At 65.6% G+C, this 12,854-nt stretch overlaps 2 protein-coding genes across 4 annotated transcripts; one reads left to right on the top strand and one right to left on the bottom strand.

Annotated features, from left to right (window-relative positions):
* Positions 1–87: 87 nt before the first annotated feature.
* Positions 88–2,345, bottom strand: ARHGDIG (Rho GDP dissociation inhibitor gamma). Its single transcript, XM_055562239.1, has 6 exons — positions 2,273–2,345; positions 1,032–1,211; positions 878–961; positions 569–645; positions 425–488; positions 88–341 (listed from the first exon to the last, which is right to left on the bottom strand). Exons 1-6 carry the CDS (start codon positions 2,343–2,345, stop codon positions 142–144), a joined length of 678 nt encoding a protein of 225 aa, XP_055418214.1. The 3' UTR covers positions 88–141.
* A 2,342-nt stretch (positions 2,346–4,687) lies between these two features.
* Positions 4,688–11,661, top strand: RGS11 (regulator of G protein signaling 11). 3 transcript variants are annotated; one of them, XM_055561550.1, is made up of 17 exons: positions 4,688–4,750; positions 5,126–5,222; positions 5,293–5,343; positions 5,448–5,554; positions 6,151–6,202; positions 6,317–6,375; positions 6,535–6,611; positions 6,729–6,810; positions 7,836–7,904; positions 8,704–8,733; positions 8,808–8,869; positions 8,977–9,090; positions 9,165–9,280; positions 9,372–9,459; positions 9,538–9,676; positions 11,368–11,450; positions 11,524–11,661. In XM_055561550.1, exons 1-17 carry the CDS (start codon positions 4,688–4,690, stop codon positions 11,630–11,632), a joined length of 1,398 nt encoding a protein of 465 aa, XP_055417525.1. In that variant the 3' UTR covers positions 11,633–11,661. The 3 variants fall into 3 exon arrangements, with proteins under 3 accessions (XP_055417525.1, XP_055417526.1, XP_055417527.1); XM_055561552.1 differs by having other exon boundaries at positions 4,730–4,750; positions 8,710–8,733; XM_055561551.1 differs by lacking the exon at positions 6,151–6,202 and having other exon boundaries at positions 5,448–5,570; positions 6,314–6,375.
* Positions 11,662–12,854: the final 1,193 nt, after the last annotated feature.

Genomic DNA, 12,854 nt, shown 5'->3' with positions numbered 1-12,854 from the left:
CAGTGCCAGGCCTGGGGGCATCCCGGGACAGGACAGGGGGTGGGGGGATGGCCACTGAGGGGCCGGGGAACACTCAGGGGTCCCTTGCAGCAGCTGACAGAAGCGGGGGGGCCAATGGGAAGAGGCCCCGGGGCGGGGCGCTCAGCGCTCCCAGTCCTGGCAGACGTGGAGGCCCCACTCCCAGGACAGGTGGGCGGTCCTGTCGTCATCGGTGAAGAAGGACGTGACCACGTAGGCGCCCCGCACCAGCGCGCCTCGGGGCGCCTCCTCTATCGGAGTCACGAACTCATACTCCTGGGCGCTCGGGCCGTAACTGCCCACCATGTAGACGGCTTTGTCCACTGCGGGGGAATGAGGACACTGGGGGCTGCCCTCTGCCCCCCTCCAAGCCCGCCCCCCACTGCTCCCTGCACCCCACCCTCACCTCGCAGGCCGTGGCGGTAGGTGTGATGCAGACACTTCAGTCCACTGACGATCTCCTTGTTGACCTGAGAGACAGACAATGTTAACGGGAACTTCTGGGGCTGGGCCTGGGGCTGGCTGGTGTCCCCCATGACAGCGCCCTCACCTTGAAGGTAATCTTCACTTTGTAATCAACACCCTCCTTCAGGACAAACACCTGGGTTTTCAGCGCAGCCAACTCCCCTGTTAGGGAAAGTGCAGCTAAGCGTGAACTCCTGTGAGGATGAGACCCTGAGCCCGGAGCCCCCATGGGGGGCCTGTGTCTGTGGGCTCTGTAGTCTGAGGACTTGGAATTGGGTCCTAAGAGGTCCATGGTGATGAGCTCAGGTCTCTACCCCAAAGATCAGTTGCAGAGGAGGATACCTGTGAGGTCCCTGCCTGGGGCTCAGGGTCGCGCCAGGCATCTGGGAGTTACCTGTGAGGTCCATGACGATGGGCCCCGGGGCCTGCTCAGATATCAGTGTCAGCCTGGTCACCTGAACGTTGGGCAGGCTTGGATCTGAAGAGAAACTGGGAGTCTACAGGTGCCCCTATCCCGCCCTCCCCCCAGGCCCAGGGCGTGGGCATACCCACGACAGGTGGGACAGGCCCCAGCAGGGCCTGCTTGTACTTGACCAGGCTCTCGTCGTCCGGATCCAGCTGCTGGATCTCCAGGAGGCTCTTCTTCTCCGGGGCCCGGTACTCGGGCACAGCCTCGTCCAGCGCCTCTTCCGGTGGCAGCTGCCCCCCCTCTTTGTCAGTCAGGAGGACTGGGGTTTGGGGAGGCCTTGTGAGCAGCTGCTGCCAGCTGACCCTGGCCTTTGCTGGAGTCTGCCATATGGCCAGCTGGGCCTCCCACCGCCCAAAGGAGGGGACTGAAGAGGCAGCCAGTGAGGGCTCTGGGAGCGGGGTGGGCAGGAAGATGCAGACTAGCATCCACGCCCAGCCTCTTCAAGAGGGGCCTGGCTAGTGCAGGAGGCTCCCAGAGACAGGCAATGGACCCCTGGAGGCACCAGCCACTTTCCCCTGGCCCGACCCTTCATGTAGAGCCCCTCCCTGACTCTGAGGCCAAAGGTGAGGAGAGGGAAAGGCCCAGATGGGGAGCAGCCCTGGGGGCCAGGGTCCACACTGCAGAGTGGTGACCACTGAGATCTCTGGAGCAGAGGCTGCTCCCCGACGCCCTGCAGGGCCTCTGGGCCCCGTTCCCACAGCACTCTGGGACAGCTCTGGGTCCCCACCACACTGCCTGGAGCTAGCTTCCCTGAATGCCTCCCCACCGCGTGGGGGGTTCCCCCACACGATGCCCCACACAATGTTTGGTTCTTGCCAAACCCTTTGCTTATGTTCTGAGGCCACCGCCCCAGGTGCCTCCAGACCCCGTCAGCTGAGCCCAGTCCCCAGGCCTTAATGGGGGTCACTCCCAGTCCTTCACACAGTCCCGGGAGCCGGCTCCCATGGTGCCCTGGGGCCGGGTCTCCGAGTCCCTGCCCACTGCCCCCCGGTCTCTGCGGGCTTCTCACCCTCCCCAAGGGGCGCGAGCCCCACCCAAGGGAGAGCGGACCTCAGGGGCAGGTTCCCGCGGGGAGAGGGGCCCCCGGCGGTCCTGGCTTCACAAGCAGACCCGCCCCCTCTTGGCCCCTTGCCCCATGACTGTCTAGCCTGGGAGAAGCCCCCCACCCTCTCCAGACCGCGGCGGGGGGACCGCGCCGCAAGGTCCCCACCAGCGCCCCCAAAGTTTCCGCGGGGAAGAAGCGGGTCCGCCCTGGGCTGAGCGCCCCCGCCCAGAGCCCCCCGCCCACGTGGCCGCCCTGGCCCCAGCCGGGCCGCTCACCTCGGGCGCACAGCGCCAGCCGGAGCAGTTCCAGCAGCTGCGCCCCCAGCTCGCACGCGTCCAGGCCCAGCATGGTGGCCCGCGGCCCGGCTCCGCCGCCGAGCCGCCGAGGAGCCGCCGCCCGCCCCGCCGCCGCCCGGCTCGGCGCTCAGCCCCTGCGCGACTGCGGTGAGCTCATCCCGGCCGGGAGCGCCCCCCGCGCCCAGCGCCGCGCCCGCGCCGCGCGCCCCCAGCCGCTCCGCGGACCCCGCGCAGCCCCGCAGAGACGCGCGTGTCGCCCGCTCGGCGCCGGCACCCGGTCGTCCCCGCCGCGGGCGCACCCGGACCCCGCACGGCCGCCGCGGACACAGACGCACACGGCCGCGGTCACGGTCCCAGCCTTCCACCCCGCCTGCACCCCGCTCTGGCCATCAGGGTGGCCCCACCCTCGCGGCGCCGCCGGGAGTCTGGGGAGTCTCGGGGGAAGCCCTCTGGGCGGGGCGGTTGGGGCCCGGGGCGCCGAGGGGAGCAGGTGCGTCCCCCCAACAAGTCCCCAGGCTCTTGTTACCTGAAGGCAGCGCAGACTGCACCTGGGGCCCCCCCCTCCTCCTATACCCTCTGGAGCTTCAGTCTGGGCAGAGGGGACCCCTGGAGTGTGCCCAGCCTCCGGGGGGTGGGGGAGCTGCGCACCCCAGAGGTTCACCGGAGTCAGCACAGACGGGCAAGCGTCCACACACAGGGCCGGGGTCCCCCACACAATGAGGCACCCCGCCACGATGCGAGTGTTTATTGACCGAGCTGTGCCAGGGCAGCTTGGGTGGAGGGGTCTTTGTATGCTCTGTGCTCCCGAAGCCCCTGTCCTTGGTAGGGGGAGAAAAGGGACTGATTCAAAACAGGTGGAGGTGGAGAGCTGAGAGGGGACACAGAAGGGCTCTCTGGTCTCGATGCCTAAACAGACCTTGCGGCAGGCAGATTGGGGTCAGTGGGGCGGGGGCCGGGTGAGCTGGGCTGCAGGCTGGGGCCCTGTAGGTCAGCTTGGGGGGGGTGCAGAACACCAGCTGGAGTCCCCCCCACCCCGTTTCTGAGGACACCTGAGGCTCAGATCTGCCCTTGCCCAAAGGAGCTTCTATCTTTGGAGGAGGCCAGCCGGCCGTGGTGCTGGGGGCACGCAGGCTGGGCGGGGACCGTCCCCCCTGGAGCCCACCTGCCCACAGTCTCTCCGAGGCAGGATCTCCCCAGCCACTCGAGGGTCACATCCCACCCACCTCCCCACTGCAGGGGCCCAGGAGGCCACTTGTCCTCAGACCGGGGACAGCTCTGGCCTCTGGTGGCTTTCAACCTCTCTGGAAGAGGACAGCTAGGTAGGCCTGCGGTCAGCCTGACCCGACCTGTGTGGGTGGGGCTGGGTGGGTGGGTTTCACTGGGATCTAGGGGAGAGTGATGCCTGGAGGGGTAGGAGCCCCCTCTAGGCCCCTCCCCAGCTCATCCTGGACCTGGTTTCACCAGCAGTGAAAATGGATTCAGATCGCCATGACTGAGGCTTCTGGCCAAAGGCCAATGCCAACATCCTGCCCCACCCCCCAGCACCTAAAAAACAGAAATAGACCTGTCTGCACACTTTAGAAAGGCCCCAACAAAGGGGTGTGGGAAGCCAAGATGCTGGAGGAGGGAGAGAAATGGCCAGGCTGGGCCCTCAGCCCAGAGAATGCCCACGAATCTCTGGAGCAGGTGCTGAGATCTCTCTGCAGTAAAGCCCCATCCCAGTCTCCCACAGCTGCAGGGTAACCTGGGTGGGGTCTCTGCTCTCCAAAGGCCCCCTCAGGCCCCTGTGCAGCTGAGGGGAAGGGTGCTGCCTGCAGTCTTCCCCAAGCCTCAAGGACCCCCACCTGCACCCCTACGCATTAGTGTCCCCCCAACCCGGGAGCACCGCGGGGGTCAGGCACAGGTTCACAACTGCAGGGACACTTGTGAGGCTGTTCGACCCCTCACCCAGACCCCACAGCCCCCGCACGGCTGACCTCCGGGCACCCGGCAGGTATGGAGGAGAGGTCACAGCAGTCCCCCACCTAGGCCGCCTTCCCCCGCGTCTCCTCTCCCGAGTCGCTCCCCTCCCAGAGTCCTCTCCTGTATCTGCGCCCCAGCCTTTCCCGAGTCCTCGTCCATCTCTGAACCTCCTCCCAGCTGAGCCCGGTTCTCTCATCCCCCACGTAGTCCGGGTGGGGCCAAGACCCCCTCGAAGCGCCAGGCAAGTCCCCACGGACATCGGTTTCTCGTGTCGTGAGGGGAGCCTGTCCTGAGGCGGATACTCTGACGCCCGCGCGCCCCCCAGCCCCAGACCTCGAGGCCGCTGCGGGCGAACACGCAGGCGGGGCGGGGCGGCGGCCGGAGCGGGGCGGGGCGCGCGGACACCCTCACGGCGCCCGGCCTGCCTTTGCCATGGCCGCTAGCCCCGCGCCCCTCGGCGGGCACCCCCGCGTGCAGAGGCCGCATCTGAGCAAGGTGGGTGCCGGGGTCCTGCCCGCCCCCCGATTTCCTGGCACGCGAGGCCGGGAGGGGCCGGAGAGCAGTGAGTGCGGGTGCGCGCGAGTGTGGCCGCTACGCGAGCGCGCTAGTGTGGCCGCGGGTCAGGGGCGATGGCCTGTGCGAGCGGGGTGGGGCGACGGAGACCCTGGGGCTGGGGTCGCCCCTCGCCCTGGCCCCCCACCCACCCCCACGGCCCCGCGCCTCCGCACTCCGCCTCGGCCTGAAATCGCACCATCAGTGCGCGTTAATCTCCCGGCACACTGATCCGGCGCGTCCCGGCCGGTTCCTGGGAACTGGGATCTGGGGGTGGGGCAGGCCGGCCGCCGTAGCCCCTCAACCTCTTCCGCGCAGATGGAGCGGATGGTTGTGACCATGCAGGACCCCGACCAGGGCGTGAGGATGCGGAGCCAGCGCCTGCTCGTCACCGTCATCCCGCACGCGGTGAACGGTGAGGCCGCTGAGGGGGGAGGGGGGGGTGCCCGCCGAGGCCTCGGCTCACCCCGGCATCTGCCGCGCAGGCAGCGACATCGTGGAGTGGCTGATTCAGAAGTACTCCATCGCGGAGGACGGTAAGGGGTCGTCGGTGCTCTTCCTGCGCCCCACGCGGCCCTGGAGCCGGGGCCAAGCCCACTGGCTCCTCCCGCCCCTGAGAATTCACCGCCTGGCTTCCCAGAGGCCCTGCACCTGGGCAGCCTCCTCGTGCAGCACGGCTACCTCTACCCGCTGCGCGACCCGCGCCGCCTCGAGCTCCGGCCCGATGAGACGCCCTATAGATTCCAGGTCAGCCTGGACTGGGAGCAGGTGGGGCGCCCCCCCCCCCACCGTGGCTGCACCCCCAACCCTGTCGGGGACTCCAGGGAGGGGTGGGGCTGTGGTTGGAGCAGCACTGCAGGTCTGGTGGTCCGCTGGCCACTCCCCAAAAGGCCTGGACTGGAAGTGTCCCCATGACAGAAAGACCAGGTCAAGAGGAGGAACCTTTAGCAGGGCCCCCTAAGGGGTATTCCCTGCTGAGGACCCCACCAGCTTACCCGGGTCCTGAGGCCTCCCCCACCATCAGGGCCCTGAAGAAGGCAGCACTGCATCTCAGTGTGTGTTCTCAGTCATAATGGGCCCCTCCTGGCCGCACCAGGGACCCCGGCAGGACCTGCCCTCAGTCCCAGACCCCAGCACAGCAACTGCGTCAGGGTCCTGGGCAGGAAGCCTGGAGTCAGGGAATGGCAGGTGGTCAGCTGAGCCTGGGGGTGGTCGACAGACGCCCCCCAGCTGGCCCAGTCTCTTCCCAAGGGAGCTGAGACGGTGAGGACAAACTCTCAGGGTGGGGAAGGCACAGAAAGTTCCAGAAGGTCCCAAAAACCTTTGTTCCTGCCCCTTGCCAGACGCCCTATTTCTGGACCAGCACTCTGTGGCCAGCCGCCGAGCTGGACTATGGTGAGTAAGGAGGGGTGGGCCAGCCCGGGTGAAGCCTCGGGCTGGTGGCCTTGGGTGTGAGGCTGCAGGGGAGGGGAGCCGACGTTCCTCTGCAGCCCGTGCCTGCCCTTCCAGCCATCTACCTGGCCAAGAAGAACATCCGAAAGCAGGGCACCCTGGTGGACCACGAGAAGGTGGGCATCCTTCCCTTCGCAGGCTGAAGCCAGCCTGGGGATAGCAGTCCCCACTTGAGGCCCTGGAGCACACAGGGTGACTCAAAGGGAGGTGGGCGTCTGCACCCCAGAGCTGGGCGCAGGAGGGAGGGTCCCACTGGAGACCTCAACCCTGCCCAGGAGCACTACCACCAGCTGCACAGGAAGATCAACCACTCATGGGACCTGGTGATGATGCAGGCCCGGGAGCAGCTGCGGTGAGGCCCTCCCTCTCGCCCCCGCCCCCTCCCGCACGGGACTGTCCAGGCCTTGGCCTGAGGGTGGGGCTGCTGGCGTGGACGCGGTGTCCCTCCATCTTCGCCCACCCCCACCAGGGCAGCTAAGCAGCGCAGAAAGGGGGACAGGCTGGTCATCGCGTGCCAGGAGCAGACGTACTGGCTGGTGAACAGGCCCCCGGTGAGCCCCTGGGGGGAGGTTCTTGCACAGCCATGGGGTCCTGCCCAGGGTCACTGTGCTGCCTCACGTGCTCGCTGAGCAGGACCTGCTTTCTGACCCCTGGGAAGGACGTGCTTTTAGGGGTTCTGTCGGGTGATAGGAAGTTCTCTTTCTGTGGTTCGTCACAACCCAGAGGTCACAAGGCCAGGCCTGAGCCACCCCTGCCCGCAGACCAGGTCACACCTGCTTCTCTCTGGGTCTAAGGAATCTGACCGAGGACAACACCGCCCTGGGGGGGGGTGGTGAGGGGTGGGGTCACCTGAAGGCTCTGGGGGGCAAGTGGGGGCCAGGCTTCGCTGCAGCGTGAAGGGCTGAGGTTGCAGGCCAGAGGCTCCTGGGGCGCTGGCCTGGGGCCTGGAAGGTGGGTTGAGGCCCCGCTGGAGAGCCTGGTGGCCATCAGCTGTGCGGGCAGTGCCAGCTGACCACAGTAGGTGCGCTGGGGGATGTCCCCGCGGGAGCAGGCACCGGGGGCGTGATGACTCCATCAGGTGTGGCTGGCGTCTCCGGGAAGAAGACCCCTAACCCTCCACCTGGGGGTCCTGGACTCAGGACGGGGAGGTGGTGCGGGTGGGTGTGGCCGAGGCCAAGCAGCGGGCTGAGGGCCACGAGGGCTCCTGGGCTGCTAGCTGGGAGGGCAGCCGCCACCTCCCGTGGGGTGGGCGCCCATGGCGGTGGGGTGGCAGGACCCCATGGGCTCAGCAGGGCCTCCCGGGGTTCCAGTCTGAGCAACCCAGAGCCTGGGGTGAGCTTGGCCTAGGCGTGGAAGGACGAGAGGCCTGGGGCAGATCATGGGCTTCACTTGAGGAGCTGGGTCAGGGCAGGAGAGGAGATGGGGTGGGCTGGGCGGGCAGAGAGGAGACAGGGCCCAGGCTCCTCTGAGCACGTTTCCTCGGTGTGGGTGACACGGTCGGAGCTTCGGCTTCGGGGATCAGGAGGGTCTCCGCAGTCCACCCGAGCTGTGTCCCCACTTCCTCTTGTCTCTGCAGCCAGGGGCCCCCAGCGTGCTGGAGCAGGGGCCAGGACGGGGCCCCTGCGCGGCCGGGCGAGTGCCGATGGTGAGGGCCCTGCGGGCTTGCCCCTGCCCCCCACCCCACCCCGTGTGCCCCCACCTCCCCTGCCCCCTCACCACCAGGGACCTGCTGTGGACTGCCCACCCACCTGTCCGTCAGCCGGTCCCAGCACTCGGTCACTTTGGCTGCTCTGCTCTGCTCCTTGCCTCGCTGCCCCCACCTCAGCCCCCTGCTAACTTGTTCTCTCTTGCCTCCCACCTGCTGCCCTGGGTGGAAGTGAGTACAGCAGGCCCTATGGTGGGGGGGCTTCCCCCAGCCAGGGCAGCATCAGAGTCTGCAGGGCCTTGGAGGGGGTGGGCAGGGCTAGGGGCCCAAGGGACCCTGGCAGAAAGAACCACGCTCTCCAGAGCATGACTGGACCAGGACACACGTCTGAACTTGGTCGCTGTTGAGTCCTCAGTCAGATCCCATGACACCGGCAACAGGGCAGGTTCTTCTGGTCTTCCCAACTTAAGGATCATGCTTTGTGGTCACGGTTTTATCACTTCCATCAAAGTCAGCTGAGAGGGAAGGTCGGCATCACAGGTGTCCTGGGGGTGCCATGCCTCTCCCCTCCCCGTGGTATGTTTAAGCAGGAAGTAGTGATGGTTGAGGAACCTCGGGCAGCTCTGAGCATCCAAGGGCTTGGTCAACACTCCAGAACCTCCAGACTTAGGGCCCCAGGGAGCTTCCTGAAAAGTCAGACCCTGCAATAGAGGCAGGGACTCTGAGGGGCAGGCCAGGGGTGGGACATCAGGCCCCAGGGGGGCCTGCCTTCTAACTGCAGCCCACCGGCCCCTTGCAGACCAAGACCCTGGATTTCTACAGGCGGGAGGTAGGTGGGGGGAGGAGAGGGCAAGGGGCCGGCGGCTCCCAGGCCTGGCCCCCCTCACAGGCCTCCTGTCCTAGGTCGAGTGCTTACGCAGGGCGCTGGGCCGAGCCCGGGTGAAGTCCTCCACCTGCCTCGAGGCGTGAGTGGGATGGGGGTGGCGGCTGGCACCCCGAGCCCAGACCCTTCCCCCTGCGCCCTGGTCCCCACAGCCCGCCTGCAGCAGCCCTGGCACCACCCCACCCCCAGGTACCTGAAGTTTAGCAGCCAGCATGGACCGCATGACCCCATCATGTCGGGGTGCCTGCCCAGCAACCCCTGGGTCACAGACGACGATGCCTACTGGGCCATGAACGCACCCAGGTGAGCAGGTGGGCCAGGGGTGCAGGAGTGCCCACCCTATTCCTCACACTCTTGACCCGCCCGCCCTCCACCAGCGCGGCCGTGCCCACCAGGCTCCGCGTGGAGCAGTGGGCCTTCAGCTTCCGGGAGCTCCTGGAAGACCCCATGGGACGGGCCCACTTCATGGACTTTCTTGGGAAAGAGTTCAGTGGTGAGAAGCCCCCACCCTGCTGCCTGCTTGAGCCCCAACCCCAGGTGCCCAGCAGCCCGTGGTGGGCCTGACTTGGTGCCTGGACCCCCAGCCGAGAACCTCAGCTTCTGGGAGGCCTGTGAGGAGCTGCGCCACGGAGGCCAGGCCCAGGTCCCCGCCCGGGTGGACGCGGTGTACCAGTGAGTGCTGCGGGCTGGGCTGGCGGCTGTGGGCAGCCCCGCGGGCCTGATCCGCCAGGCTCCCCGCCCCCCGCACAGGCAGTACCTGGCGCCCGGCGCCGCCCGCTGGGTCAACATCGACAGCCGGACGATGGAGCAGACTCTGGCGGGCCTGACCCAGCCCCACCGCCACGTGCTGGACGACGCCCAGCGGCACATCTACCTGCTGATGAAAAAGGTGGGTGTCCCCACCCCCCGGGAGCTGGGGTCAGACTGCAGCCCAAGCCTGTCCAGACTCACCGCCCCTCCTGCCCACTGCCCTTCTTGACTTGAAAGCCATTTCCAGACTCCCTGTCTGTAGGTGTTGCAGGAAGTTCCCTTAAAGCACATGCCCACCTCTAATTCCTTTCAATGTGGCCACAGAGGCCAGCCTCACATCCCAAACACGAACAGTGTTCTTTATTTACTTTTTTTGTATTTTTAAAATATTTTTTACTTTTATTTATATATTTGACTGCACCGGGTCTTAGCTACAGCAAGCAGCATCTCCAGGTGTGGCACAATGGGATCTTAAATTTCTTTCTGTTTTTCACCCTGCTGGGTCTTTATGGCTGCCGCACAGGTGGTTGCTGCGTGTTCTCCACTCAGGAGGGCGCAGGGCCAGCCGTCTCTTCTCGTGGCGAAGCCTCAGCTTGACAGCCCCACCCAGGCCCTCGGTCTCACACACCACTGCCTCCTCTCTCCACGTTGCTGGCCCAGCGGTGCCGATCGTAGAGGAGAGACAGGACGGAGAGATGGACTTGGTTCCTCCTCTACCACTTTTCAGAATAGGCGGTTGGAGCCCTGGTATCTGCTGAGGGCAGTTGGTGATGTCGGGATGTTTTTAATGCCACTGTTCACATTTTCACCATATGGGATGGCTTTTGGCCCCCTCATCTCACGGGAGGTGCAGAAACCCCCTCTCGGCTGGCTGCTCTCGAGGCCTGTGATGTGTCTGAAACCTGTGGTGCTTCCTCCCTTTCTATGGGGCCATCCTGCCCCAGAGCCAGCAGCTCCCCGAGGCCTCGGCCTTCCCCCTGTAGTGGCGTTCGGAAGCCTTGACCTGCAAACCAGACTGGTCGGTAGCGTCGGGTAGTCATGGTTACCAGGCCTTCCGGTGGACAGAATCAGGGCGTGTTTGAAATAAAACACCAGGAGTTCGTACTGAAGCTTCTAATTTGGAATCACAATTATAGCGTTCCCTTAACCTCTTTCTCCTTGCTCCCCTTCTGAAGATCTGGGTTCTCAGTGGTACTGTTAAAATCACTCAACTTTTCCTCTCGAGTCACTCAGTAGCTGAGCCGAGGATCACGGCACTAGCAGTCAGTCACTGAAAGTCGTTTACTGCTTTTTCCTTGGTCCTTTGGCTGTAGCCCCTCGGATGCTTGGTTACGTGAGGTCAGGGTGATGTCACCCACTTGACGCCCAGCTTCACCTGTCCCCGCTTCACTTTCAGTGTTTGTTTAAATCACTTGTTTATTTTATAATCACGTGAAACATCCGCACTGCTTCAGAATCTAACCTACAAAGCAAAGTACCTTCCACTGAATCTTGTTTCTATCCCTGTTCCTCCACCTGAAGTTAACAATGTAAATGTGTATTTGTTTTTCTTTTTGAAACATAAGCAGCTGGGTTCATAGGTTCCTGTCCCTTTTTACTGAATCCTGTGTCATCTGGCCCACGCCCTCACCCTCTCTCTGCGGGTCCCAGAGAACCAGGGACACGGGTCCCTGTTGCCGGAGGTTCCTGCCTGATGGGGGCCAGTCTCCCTGAGTCTGAGCTGGTCTTGGGGTGGGGAGGCCCCTGTCCGAGGCCCGGCCCCAGGTGAGCCCGGCCGTGCTGGCTGAGCAGGAGCAGGAAGGGCTCAGGGCGGGATGCTGTCTCTCACAGGACTCCTACCCGCGCTTCTTGAAGTCAGACTTGTACAGAGACCTGCTGGCAGAGGCTGTGGTGCCCCCAGAGACCAAGCGGCGGTGAGCCAGGCTGTGCCCGGGGCGGCGGGCGGGGGGCCGGTGGCCAAGCGCTCAGGCCCCTTCTCGCCCGCAGGGTGTTCCCGTTCATGCGGAAGCCCCGGCACTCCAGCCCCAGCCCTGCTCTCCTTCCCGCCTCGGCCTCTGGGGAGCCCGTGGGTGGAGATGGTGATGGGGAGACCTAGGGGGCCTGGGGGAGGGGGCACCATCTGGCCCTCGTCAGCTGCTCCACCCGGGGCCCTGGCAGCTGCTGAGACCCGCTGTGCAGGCGTCCCCGCGGGCCCTGAGCATCCCGCCTTGCAGCAGCGTCCTGTTCTCTTGTCACATCCTCCCTGGGGGTGCTGATTCCCAGGGCAGGGGTGCCCTGCGCTGAGACGAGATGGCAGGTCCCGGTGTCCTGTGCTGGCGCCCACCCGGCCAGAGACTCCGGGAGCAGTCAGGTGGTCACCAGCAGAGGGCGCCAGCCTGCAGGGGGACCTGCCCTCCCGCTGGGCCTCCCTGCCTCCATGGCTTCTCCCTGACCTGCACAGAGACCACTCCAGCATCACTGCTCCTCTGAAAGCCGGGCCCGGTTCATGGCCAGGGCAGCAGAGCTTTTGGGGAAAGACACCTGGGCTCCCCACACGGAAGGCCCCCCAGACTCGGGGTGAAGGCTCAGCTGCTCCTTGGAGGGGCAGCGCCACAGCCCTCAGGGCGGCCCACACCCTCCTGCCTCCGGCACAGAAATAAAGGCCTCAGGGCCCTCCCTCTGAGCCCGCGGTGCTGTGGTCCCAGTGGTGGTGCATGCGCGTGGCGTGGAGGCGGCGATCGCTGGTGAAGTGAGCAGTGGGCAGTTTGGGTGTCAGAGGCTGTGGGTTCAGGGTCCCGTATGCGGTGTCCACAGGCCTTGGGCAGAGCTCAGGCTGCAGACTTGGGGTTTGGGCTTCGGGGGGAGACCCGGCGAGAATATTGTGCTCTGGCGGCACATGGATGCCGAGTCCTCTGGGGGGCCGGGTGGTGCTGAACCCAGGTCTCCAGGGCCAGCTGTGCCTGAAGGCACCCCTGTGGGGAGCGCAGTGGCCACGGGCACAGCGGCTTCACTCACAGGCCCAGGTGCACAGGGGAGGCTGTCTCTGGGCCCTGACTCCTGGCTGCCGGCACACAGTCCTGAGGCCTGCAGGCTGCTCGCTGCTTGGGGCAGGCTCCTCTCTCTGCGGTGTGAGCTCTGCTCTGGGCCTCGGGGGCTCCGTGGCTTCTCACAGGAACAAGGGATGCACCCCTTCAACTCGAGCCGCGTTGCCATGCCCGAGGCTTTTGCAAGAAGCAGAGCTGGTTTTGGAAGCAGGTTCGTCATGTAAACGCTTTTAGTAAATTCCTGTAGGATTCCCCACGTGGCCCCATTGCTTTGTGCCCAGACCTGCGAGTCAC

This window comes from Bubalus kerabau, chromosome 23, assembly GCF_029407905.1.
Source record: "Bubalus kerabau isolate K-KA32 ecotype Philippines breed swamp buffalo chromosome 23, PCC_UOA_SB_1v2, whole genome shotgun sequence".
NCBI classification, from domain to species: Eukaryota; Metazoa; Chordata; class Mammalia; order Artiodactyla; family Bovidae; genus Bubalus; species Bubalus kerabau.
The sequence above is the reverse complement of the archived record's forward strand: the minus strand, read 5'-3'. Positions and strand labels throughout refer to the sequence as shown.

Bases quoted from the DNA above. Each gene is read 5' to 3' on its own strand.
- RGS11 (XM_055561550.1), top strand. From the start codon at position 4,688: ATGGCCGCTAGCCCCGCGCCCCTCGGCGGGCACCCCCGCGTGCAGAGG. The intron at 6,376-6,534 runs GTGGGCATCCTT...AACCCTGCCCAG, and splicing joins CCCTGGTGGACCACGAGAAG to GAGCACTACCACCAGCTGCA. The intron at 9,460-9,537 runs GTGAGTGCTGCG...CCCCCCGCACAG, and splicing joins CGGGTGGACGCGGTGTACCA to GCAGTACCTGGCGCCCGGCG.
- ARHGDIG (XM_055562239.1), bottom strand. From the start codon at position 2,345: ATGCTGGGCCTGGACGCGTGCGAGCTGGGGGCGCAGCTGCTGGAACTG. The intron at 489-568 runs GTGAGGGCGCTG...TCTGTCTCTCAG, and splicing joins AAGTGAAGATTACCTTCAAG to GTCAACAAGGAGATCGTCAG. The intron at 342-424 runs GTGAGGGTGGGG...ATTCCCCCGCAG, and splicing joins CTACCGCCACGGCCTGCGAG to TGGACAAAGCCGTCTACATG.